We start from the raw sequence: 11,333 nt of genomic DNA on the forward strand, positions 1-11,333 counted from the left end.
GCCTCCATGTTGTGGTACCGGTTGGTCACTTTGGCCCCACCCCCTGTATTTGCCAACAAGATCCAGAAGAAACTCGTCGATTTCTTCTGGGGCAAGAGGAAACACTGGGTCTCTGCCGCGGTCCTGAATCTCCCGATTGAGGAGGACGGTCAGTCGCTGGTGTGCGTCCGCACCCAGGCTGCGACTCTCCGCCTTCGGACCCTGCAGAGATGCCTGTACGTCGAGCGTCCTCCCAGATGGTGTGCGCTGGCGACGTATTTTTTCCGCCAGTGTCACTGCCTTCAAGTCGACACGCAGCTCCTGGTGGAGTCCGTTAGCCGCGCCTCTCTGAGGGAGTTGCCTGTCTTTTACCAGGATCTATTCCAAGTCTGGAACATGGTCGCCTCCAGTCAGGGCGCTCCCCCGCCGGCGGAGGAGAGCGCCTCGACTGCCCGGGCGGCCGACTCCGGGGACGGTCCGGCGGGCAGAGGAGTAGCCAAAACCACCGGTACGCCCCTCACTGCGGGTGGCGAGGGGGCTCGGGAGTGCAAAGCGCTCCCGAAACCCTCCTCGGGAGCCGGTCCCGCACAACCCGAGCCACCTCTCGGAAATGCCCTCTGTGCCATTCCAATCGGCGCGGAGGGGTTTCCTGTACGGGCTGCTCCTGCACACTCTCCACTTCCTTGCCCTCGTCAGCCGGCCGGACACGCCCTGGCGGTCCGCGTTGCCATCTGGCGGCGAGGGGAAACCCTGATGGAGGTCTCTCTACGCGGGAGTCTTCCCCCTTTACATCGGGGACCTGGGGGGGAGGGTGTTGCACAGAGCAGTCCTGTGCAATAGACTTTTAAGTAGGTTCACGGACTCCCAGGCCGCCTGTGCTTTCTGCGGCCTGGACGAGTCCGTGTTCCACGTTTATACGGAGTGTGCGAGGTTGCAGCCCCTCTTTGAGTATTTGAAGGGGCTGCTCCTCAAGTTCTGGCTGCACTTCAGTCTCACGCTCCTGATCTTTGGGCACCCGGTGCGGAGGGGCTTGGGCCGGGAGTAGGATCTCCTCATCGGTCTGCTCCTGGGCCTGGCCAAGGTGGCAATTCACAGGTCCAGGCTGCGGGCCGTCGGGGGGTCTGTCCTCCCCGATTGCCTGCCCCTCTTCCGTGGTTACGTTCATGCCCGGGTGTCCCTGGAGAAGGAGCATGCGGTGTCCGCCGGTACGCTTGAGGCCTTCTGCGACCGGTGGGCACCGCAGGGACTGGAGTGCATCGTTGACGCCGAGAATGGCATTTTGAGTTTTTGTTTATTTCTGGTTTTAATAAAGTTATTTTAAAAATATAAGTATGTTTATAAAGGGGGCCTGAGCAATAAAGGCCCCCTCAACATAAAATATATAAAAGGGGCCTGGGGTATAAAGGCCACCTTGAAAAAAAAAGAAAAAGAAAATGGGGTTAGATACAAAGTAAAGCCCCCTCTACAATGGCCTGTCCTGCATCCCAGTGTGACCTTTCTACAACTGGCTATCCGCTTATATATCAATGAGATTGCCCCTCTGGAGCAGTGTTCAGTTGGTCTTTGTTGTTACAGAAGGAAGGTCAGAGATGAGCTGAATGAAATGAGAAGTGGCACTAACTGTGGATCCCAGTCAATTTGGAGAAATGCATCGAGCCTGAAGGCAAAGTGAGGGGTTAAGTGTTGAATCTGTGTGTTCTGAGCTGCTGTCTGTGCGTCGATGAGGGCTCGGATGTTTGTGCAGTCACTGTGTGGAACAGTCTGCCCACACTCTGTTACCGAGTTGGACTCTGAACTGACTCAGGCTGTAAGATCAAATAAAACCTTTCCTATTTGTTGGCGAGGGAGGAAGTTTGCCCGTGGTGGATTGACGCTGTGGAGGAGTGATGCTAAACGATGCAATTCACTTCATTCTGCTTTCTTCCTGGACGGAAGGCTTTAGGAGTTTTAGTAGAAGACAGTGATAATCATTGTCCCTCTATCCCAGAATAATAACTGATTGTAACATAGAGTTTGTCCACTTTAACTGTTTAAAGATCAGTCATTTGGCGCTGCAGGCCTTAAATATTTCACACAAATTTGAAGCTTAGATTGAATTGCGTTGTCTGAGTGCACACTAAGCAAGTTCAGTGATTGTGGTTCTGTTTCTGGCACTCATCTCTCCTTCATCCATAAATAACACTGACGTGACTGCTTTTGTGAATCCTAGGTCTCTCTCTAAGGAGGCCCCGTCTCATCTGTTGAACTGCTCGTCAGTTCTGGTTGGTACCAGAGGCAAAAGGGCTGAATATACTCGGTCAGTAGTGGGAGCAGACACTCGGCTGATAGACTGGGTGGAGTCGGTCCTGGAATAATAAATTGTTCCTGGGTCATTCGAGAGAGGTGGACAGTGAGCAAGAGGTGAGTTAGGACATCAGTAGTTCTGGGTAATTGAGGAGACGGAGCTGCTCAGACTTTTTAATTTTGCCAATGAAATGGAGATTCTGTCACATTGAACAGGCTGTCTTTTATTTATGATCCCTAGTATTGGTCTTTCCCACAAATCAAAGCATCTCTACTTTTACACTAGAAAATCTTTCATAGTCTTACAGACGTCAATCAGGTCACCCATCGGGATCCATGAGCACCAGTTTATGGAACCCTGTAATTCCCCGCTTGCACAATCCAAGTCATTTCAGGTAAAAAAAAACACACATTCTGTCAATCCCTTATTTGGGTTAAAATTCTCAGCCTAAATGTTATAATGTAATACATTGACTAATACTTTGTGAAATGCACAATATGAATTACAGAAAAGAACAAGGGCTGGAATTTTATGCCCCCCTTCCCCCAAAGAGCAGGCTGGTGTGGGGGGGTGGGGGGGGGTCGTAAAATGGAGTGGGAAACTTGGCCGGCCCTTCCCGACCTGCTCCTGCCTCCACCGCCATTGTACACGGGGCGGCAGCGGCAAGAACCAGCCCACCCACCCCAGGCCAATCAAGGCCCTTAAGTGGCCAGTTAACAGCCACTGAAGGGCCTCCGTCTGCCGCCACGGGAATTTTACCATTGGAAGATGGGCAGCCCAGGCCTGAGAAAAGCCGCCTGTAAAAAGTAGGCGGCCTTCTGACAGCCTGGGGGTGGGGGGGGTGGGGGCCGGCACTCCTGTTCGGGTACTATGTGCCCAATGGATTGCCGTCCCCGATGCCCCAATGCCCAACACGCCCCCCACCGCACCCCCCCCCCCACCCCTTCATCCCCAGTCGCGCTGCTGGGACTAAGAGCTGCTGGCCCGCTGATTGGCCGGCAGCTCCATTAGGCGGGACTTCCCACCTAAGACCAATTAAGGGCTTGGGGACCGTCAAATCCAGTCTAGATCCCCAGGCCCCGTGGGATTGCCACTGACTTTTTGGTCGGTGGACGGCTCCCGTCCGACAAGCACAAAATTCTGGCCGAGGTGTAACTTGGCATGTTTTTTTCCTGAAGAATTATTATAATTTTGTGTCTCATTAGTTAGATTTTCTCTTCCTCAGTGCAAACAATTACTCCTTTAAACAATCTCTTGTCCCAATGAGTCAAACCATGACCTTGTGTGCAAAATACCTGATAAGGTGGCAAGCCTGGTGTGAATAATAAACTCCTTATTCTGCTGATTAGATCACAGAAATAGCTTTGATCTTTGAACTCTAACAGATGGGAAAGTAACTTGCTGGTAGATTGTGTCAGGCAGCAACAGGTTATAGATTAACTGGGAAAGTGGGCAAGGGATTGGCAAATGGAATTTAACGCAGACAAGTGTGAAGTGATGCATTTTGGGAAGTTAAACCAGGGCAGGACATATACAGTGAACGGCAGGGCCCTGGAGAGTGTTGTTGAGCAGAGAGACCTTGGGGTGCAAGTACATAGTTCCCTGAAAGTGGCAACACAGGTAGACAGGGTGGTGAAGAAGGCGTATGGCATGCTTGCCTTCATCGGCCGAGGCATTGAGTACAAGAGTTGGGACGTCATGTTACAGTTGTATATAACGTTGGTTAGACCGCATTTGGAGTACTGTGTGCAGTTCTGGTCGCCTCACTACAGGAAAGATGTGATTAAGTTAGACAGGGTGCAGAAAAGATTCACAGGAATGTTGCCTGGTTTGGAGGGCTTGAGTTATAAAGAGAGATTGGATAGGCTGGGTCTGTTTCCCTGGAGCGAAGGAGGCTGAGAGGGGACATAATAGAGGTATATAAAATTATCAGAGGCATAGATAGGGTAGATAGCCAGAGTCTGTTTCCCATGGTAGGGGTGACTAAAACTAGAGGGCATAGATTTAAGGTGAGAGGGAGGAAGTTTAAAGGGGATCAAAGGGGTAAATTTTTCACACAAAGAATAGTGGGTATCTGGAATGAGCTGCCTGAGGAGGTGGTGGAGGCAGCAACAGTAGCAACATTTAAGAGGCATCTGGACAGGTACTTGAATGAGCAAGGCATAGAGGGATATGGAATTAATGCAGGCAGGTGGGATTAGTATAGATAGGCATTATGGTCGGCATGGACACGGTGGGCCGAAGGGCCTGTTTCTATGCTGTACGACTCTATGACTCTATCAGTCTCTTCCGTAGAGGAAGAAGGTCCTGCCTGGTCAATCTTCCCTGATAAGAACAACCTCACACTCTGTTATCATATACTAAATCTTTTTTGCACTTTTTCGTGTGGCTCGATACACTTTTTATCTGATCATTATTTGGTTGCTGTTTGTGGGATCTTGCTGTGTGCAACTTAGCTGCTGCATTTCCTACATTACAACAGTGACTACACTTTGAAAGTGTAAAGTGCTTTGGGATGTCCTGTGGTAATGAAAGGGGAAGTCTTTATTTTTATAATCTTCTTGACCTTTCTAAGGTCTTTTGCATTCTTCACTCCCCCTCATTGATCCCTGTTAGAACTGATTCAGCCGAGTCTCAGCCCACCCAAAGGATGAAGGTGACCAAGGTCAAAGTCACCAGAAACATCCTCCGTCACTCGTCATCCCTCCGTGACCAATCTAAACACTCAATTTGTCCACTGCCTCACCTCAGTGATCCACATTCACAGGACCTGCTCTGCTGGGGTCCAGACTTGTCTTCTGCCAATGCTCTAGCATTGTCTTCTCCTCCTGCCACTGCACGATCCACCTCTTGATGTCCCCCAAGCTTTCACCACTGGCAACTTCTTTTCCCCTCAGCTAAATGTTGCCTCTCGATAACATGACCCATGAGTAAACTGATGAAACTCAGTACAGCTCTCCACCATTTCTCTGGCCCCACAACCATCTCTCTGTGGTCAGACTGCTTATCTGACATCAGGTTGTGGATTAACCGGAATGTCCTCCACAAAGCTCTTCCGTTCAGCTCCCACCTCCCTAACGCCAGCCAGAGCCCCAACCAGCTCATTCCCAATGTAGCCGAACCCTGATCCAGGGTTTAGTTAATCGTCCAACTGAGCTCCAAAAACTTCACGTCATCCAAAAGATGTATCCTCTCCTCCACAAACTTCTCCAGATGTATCATTTCAACCATCCTATCGAGCACCTCTCTGAACTCTTTCACTATTATCCTGTGCCAGTCGATTCCCTCCTGGAAGCTGCACGTGTCTAGGTGTTGGATGGGAAATGAGGCACACTGGCTCATGCTTTGCCCCATTGTCGAATATCCAGTTGAAACTCAATGCCTGGACGCACCCATGGAGAGGAGGGGACCTCTACCCCAGTGAGAGTCAGCACCTTCAGGAGAGGAGGGGACCCGTACCCCAGTGAGAGTCAGCACCTTCAGGAGAGGAGGGGACCTGTACCCCAGTGAGAGTCAGCACCTTCAGGAGAGGAGGGGACCCGTACCCCAGTGAGAGTCAGCACCTTCAGGAGAGGAGGGGACCAGTACCCCAGTGAGAGTCAGCACCTTCAGGAGAGGAGGGTCCCGTACCCCAGTGAGAGTCAGCACCTTCAGGAGAGGAGGGGACCCGTACCCCAGTGAGAGTCAGCACCTTCAGGAGAGGAGGGGACCCGTACCCCAGTGAGAGTCAGCACCTTCAGGAGAGGAGGGGACCCGTACCCCAGTGAGAGTCAGCACCTTCAGGAGAGGAGGGGACCCGTACCCCAGTGAGAGTCAGCACCTTCAGGAGAGGAGGGGACCCGTACCCCAGTGAGAGTCAGCACCTTCAGGAGAGGAGGGGACCCGTACCCCAGTGAGAGTCAGCACCTTCAGGAGAGGAGGGGACCCGTACCCCAGTGAGAGTCAGCACCTTCAGGAGAGGAGGGGACCCGTACCCCAGTGAGAGTCAGCACCTTCAGGAGAGGAGGGGACCCGTACCCCAGTGAGAGTCAGCACCTTCAGAAGAGGAGGGGACCCGTACCCCAGTGAGAGTCAGCACCTTCAGGAGAGGAGGGGATTAGCTCTAGTGGGGGAGGGAAGTTTTCTAAACTGTTTTTCATAGAAGTGTCGCTTCTTAAACTGATTGGCCAAGAGAGGATAAGGCTGGAGTTATGAAGGAAGGTGTTCTGGCCTTTTTCTTTGCAGTTTCACAAAGAGGCCTCCACCCAACACATTAATCTGCTGACGATGAGCCGACAGCTGTGTGTTTCCAGCTGTGTTTTAATTCTCATTTTTCTTGTGAAGGAAGTGAATCCATGACAACACTCGTTTACTGACCAATCAAGTGTTTGCAATTCAGGCTGAGAGTCAGCGCCTTGTGGCTGTAAAATTGTATCCTGTATCACTCTGCAAAATAAACACAGGCAGAGTTGTCTAAATGAGTTCGCTTGTTATAAATCTCACAAACTTTGACTAATGTTAACTCCCTCAAATGTCTTTAGTAGCAAAGTTATGTGTGTATATTTGACATATATTTTCACCTCTGAATCAGAAGTTTATGAGTTCAATCTGCACATCATGAATTGAGCACATAATCGAGGCTGACACTCCTGTGTAGGTCTCATGGAGCATTGCACTGCCCAAGGTGACGTCTGTCGGATGAGCCGTTAAATCAAGGAGCTGTTTCGCCGTTCAGGTGGATGTTAAAGATCGCATAATAAAAACATGAAATGCTGAATCGCATGTCCACTTTTCAAGGAAAGGTCAGAGGAGTTCTCCCTTGTGCCCTGGACCAACATTCCTCCCTCAGTTAACACTATCAAGTAAATTATTTGTTCACTTATTGTCCTTGCTGTTTCTGGAATATTGTTGTGCAGACATTGGCTCATGCATATGTCCAGTGACTGCCTTTCAAAAGTAATTCATTGGCTATAAAGACCTTGGGGTATCCTGAAGATATGAAAGGAGCTACATAAATGCAATGTTTCTTGGAAAGTGCAAGTCTGGGTTGACTCCGCTCCTCCCCTCCTGCTTCCTCCATTCTCTACGCTGGGGATGCCTCTATCCTGGGCACTGGCCCCAAGATGTTATGATGAACCTTTATAAAACGGCACAGTGGCGCAGTGGTTAGCACCGCAGCTTCACAGCTCGAGTGACCCGGGTTCAATTCCGGGTACTGCCTGTGTGGAGTTTGCAAGTTCTCCCTGTGTCTGCGTGGGTTTCCTCCGGGTGCTCCGGTTTCCTCCCACATGCCAAAGACTTGCGGGTTGATAGGTTAATTGGCCATTATAAACTGCCCCTAGTATAGGTAGGTGGTAGGGAAATATAGGGACAGGTGGGGATGTGGTAGGAATATGGGATTAGTGTAGGATTAGTATAAATGGGTGGTTGATGGTCGGCACAGACTCGGTGGGCCGAAGGGCCTGTTTCAGTGCTGTATCTCTAAAACTAAAACACTGGTTCAGCCTCAACTGGAGTATTGTGTCCAACTCTGGGCACCACACGTCAGGAAGGATGTGAAGACATTGTACAGTGTGCAGAAAAGATTTATAAAAATGGTTCAAGGGATGAGGAACTTCAGTTATGTGGATAGATTAGAGAAACTGAGGCTGTTCTTCTTGGAGGGGAGAAAATTAAGAGGAGATTTGATAGAGGTGATCAAAATCATGAGGGGATAAAAACAAGAAATGCTGGAACCACTCAGCAGGTCTGGCAGCATCTGTGGAAAGAGAAGCAGAGTTAACGTTTCGGGTCAATGACCCTTCTTCGGTACCGAAGATTCCATCACTGATTTAAGGTGAATGGCAAAAGAAGCAAAGCTGACATGAGGAAGAACATTTTTTACACAGCAAATGTTTAGGATCTGGAATACACCGCCTGAGGATGCGATGGAAGCAGCTTTAATCGAGGCTTTCAAAAGGGAATTGGATAGTGATCTGAAGAGAATAAATTGCAAGGCTCCAGAGAAAGGTGGGGGAGTGGCACTAGCTGAGTTGCTCTCACCGAGAGCCAGCACGGACAGAACGGGCCGAATGCTCTGCTCCAGCTCCGGTTCCTCCTTAAATGCTGGCGTCACGTGCCTCTATCGCCCCGCCCCGAAACCATTACATCACCCCACAACGCACCGCGCTATTTGGAGTACACAATCCGTTTCCCTGACAACGGGTGACCAATCGGCGAGCCGCATGTAAATCAGCCGGCCTGGAAGACGTCACCGGTGGCCAATCCGAGAACGCCCAGGTGACATCATGGGCCTGGGCGGACACGTGGGCGAGGATATATAAAGGAGCGGGCTGGCGGCGAACGGGAGAGAGCGCGGCTACTGCGGACATAGAGCGAGTGATTAGCGGGGAGGGAAAGACACCAGAGGCCGAGGCTCCGTGTGAGCTTCGGCCCGGAATGGAATCGCCTTTCTACCATGACGACAGCCTGAGCTTGGCCCGCAGCATGAAGAAGAACCTGAGCCTGCCCGTCTCCGGCAGCGGCCTCAAGAACCAGCGGGAGCCCGAGGCCGCGCTCAGCTCCCCCGACCTCAGCTTCCTCAAGCTCGCCTCGCCCGACCTGGAGCGCCTGATTATCCAGTCTAGCGGCCTAGTGACCACCAGCCCCGGGCCGGCCCCCGGCCTCTACCCCCGCGGGGTGACGGACGAACAGAACTCTTTCGCCGAGGGTTTTGTCAAAGCGCTGGAGGATCTTCACAAACAGAACCAGCTGAGCGGCCCGCAGGCCCCGGCTCCGACCCCGGCCCCCAGCAGTGGTCCCGGCCCGGGCCCGGGCCCCGCCACCCCGACCCCGGGCTCAGCCCCGGCCCCTGCCGGCCTGCAGCACCCCGAGCCGCCCATTTACACCAATCTCAGCACCTACAGCGGGGCGGGCAGTGAGGCCCCGGGCACCGCCGTCAACTACAGCCCGGAGGCCGGGTCGGCCTCCTACCCGCTGCCCGGGCAGCCCTTGTGCTCGCAGGCCCGGCTCCAGGCCCCCAAGGACGAGCCACAGACCGTGCCCGACGTGTCGGGCCTGGGGGACAGCCCGCCGCTCTCTCCCATCAACATGGACACCCAGGAGCGCATCAAGGCCGAGAGGAAACGGCTGCGGAACCGAATCGCCGCCTCCAAGTGTCGTAAGAGGAAGCTGGAGCGGATCTCCCGGCTGGAGGACAAGGTCAAGAGCCTCAAGTGCCAGAACTCGGAGCTGGCCTCCACCGCCAGCCTGCTGAGGGAGCAGGTGGCACAGCTCAAGCAGAAGGTGCTGACCCATGTCAACAGTGGCTGCCAACTGCTGCTGTCCCCTCAGGTCCCCGCCTACTAGGGGGCTTGGGCCTGGAGCTCCAGTGCAGGACACTACCGTGCATCATACTCCTGGAGCTCCAGTGCAGGACACTACCCAGTGCATCATACTCCTGGAGCTCCAGTGCAGGACACGACCCAGTGCATCAAGCCCCTGGAGCTCCAGTGCAGGACATCATCCAGTGCATCAAACCTCTGGAGCTCCAGTGCAGGACACTACCCAGTGCATCAAACCCCTGGAGCTCCAGTACAGGACATCATCCAGTGCATCAAACCCCTGGAGCTCCAGTACAGGACATCATCCAGTGCATCAAACTCCTGGAGCTCCAGTACAGGACATCATCCAGTACATCAAACTCCTGGAGCTCCAGTACAGGACACCACCCAGTGCATCAAAACCCTGGAGCTCCAGTGCAGGACACCACCCAGTGCATCAAACCCCTGGAGCTCCAGTGCAGGACACTACCCAGTGCATCATACTCCTGGAGCTCCAGTGCAGGACACGACCCAGTGCATCAAACTCCTGGAGCTCCAGTACAGGACATCATCCAGTGCATCAAACTCCTGGAGCTCCAGTACAGGACACCACCCAGTGCATCAAACCCCTGGAGCTCCAGTGCAGGACACCACCCACTGCATCAGACTGCTGGAGCACTGGTGCAGTGCAGGACATCATCCAACTGATGCTCATAGACCATGTCTCTGATCACACCTCAGACACTGAGGCAGAGTTCACAGACTCTCCAGCAGTCCGTCCCTGAGGGACCCAGGCAGCTTCAAAATGACTTCCTTTTGTGACTGCTTTCAGTTGACCAAAACCAAATGGTTGCAAATGCTGGGCAAGCGTTTGCTGCATGTCTGTCTGTCGACGTGTGATAGGAGTCTGCTCTTTGTGAAAAGCTGATGCATGGATTGAGACATGGCCTTAAACCAGCTACATACTCAAAACAGTCGACTGCTCATTTCGTGCAGTGTTTGTGTTTCAATTCTGGTGCAAACTTTTTAAATAGTTGTAAATAAGTGTCAATCTGTTACAACAATAGTGTTGGAATGTATGTTTTTACCATTTGAAAGATGCTCTATTTATATACAGTAATGGGAACAGTCTGACTGGACCTCCGGTTGCTCTACATTCCAATATGTATTGCCACAATGATGAGATTTGAATAAAAGTATTTTATGTCTAATATAATTGCCAATTTATTTTGTATTTATTGTTAAGTAAGAGCCGTAGTCTGAACTAACCCAAGGTGAGTGGTCTGAATCCAGGATTGGTTGGAAGGAGACACTGGGCCAGGTAGGTGGTGAAGTATTGGTCTGTTATGGCGGGAGCTGCTGATGGTGTTTATTCCTGTGGCAGTGTCCCACATGTGGAATGGCCAATGTGTTATCAGTATTAGATGTGTATATTTGTCATATTCAGCTGTCATCACTTAACGAGATGTAACTTGCACAAGCATCTACATGTTCCGTCCACAAAGAACAGCTGCCGATATGTGTTGTAGCTGCAATGCTGTTTGGGAATGATCTCTGAAGAGGTGGCAGATGGCATTTAATACTGATAAATGTGAGGTAATGCATTACAGAAGGAATAGGGAGAGTCAATATAGACTTAATGGTACAGTTCTCAAGCGTGTGTAGGAACAGAGGGACCAGGGGGTGCATATGCATTGACCTTTGAAGGTGGCAGAAAATGTTGAGAGTGGTTAGTAAAGCATTTGGGATCTTGGGCTTCATAAATAGAGGCATTGAGTACAAAAGCAGGG

General features: G+C 51.6%; 1 protein-coding gene across 1 annotated transcript; it reads left to right on the forward strand.

Annotated features, from left to right (window-relative positions):
• Positions 1-8,576: 8,576 nt before the first annotated feature.
• On the forward strand, positions 8,577-10,759 carry LOC137351510 (transcription factor JunD-like). Its single transcript, XM_068015975.1, has one exon. The coding sequence runs from the start codon at positions 8,681-8,683 to the stop codon at positions 9,587-9,589; it is 909 nt and encodes a 302-aa protein (XP_067872076.1). The 5' UTR covers positions 8,577-8,680; the 3' UTR covers positions 9,590-10,759.
• Positions 10,760-11,333: the final 574 nt, after the last annotated feature.

The sequence above is a fragment of the Heterodontus francisci genome, chromosome 36 (genome assembly GCF_036365525.1).
Source record: "Heterodontus francisci isolate sHetFra1 chromosome 36, sHetFra1.hap1, whole genome shotgun sequence".
Lineage (NCBI taxonomy): Eukaryota > Metazoa > Chordata > Chondrichthyes > Heterodontiformes > Heterodontidae > Heterodontus > Heterodontus francisci.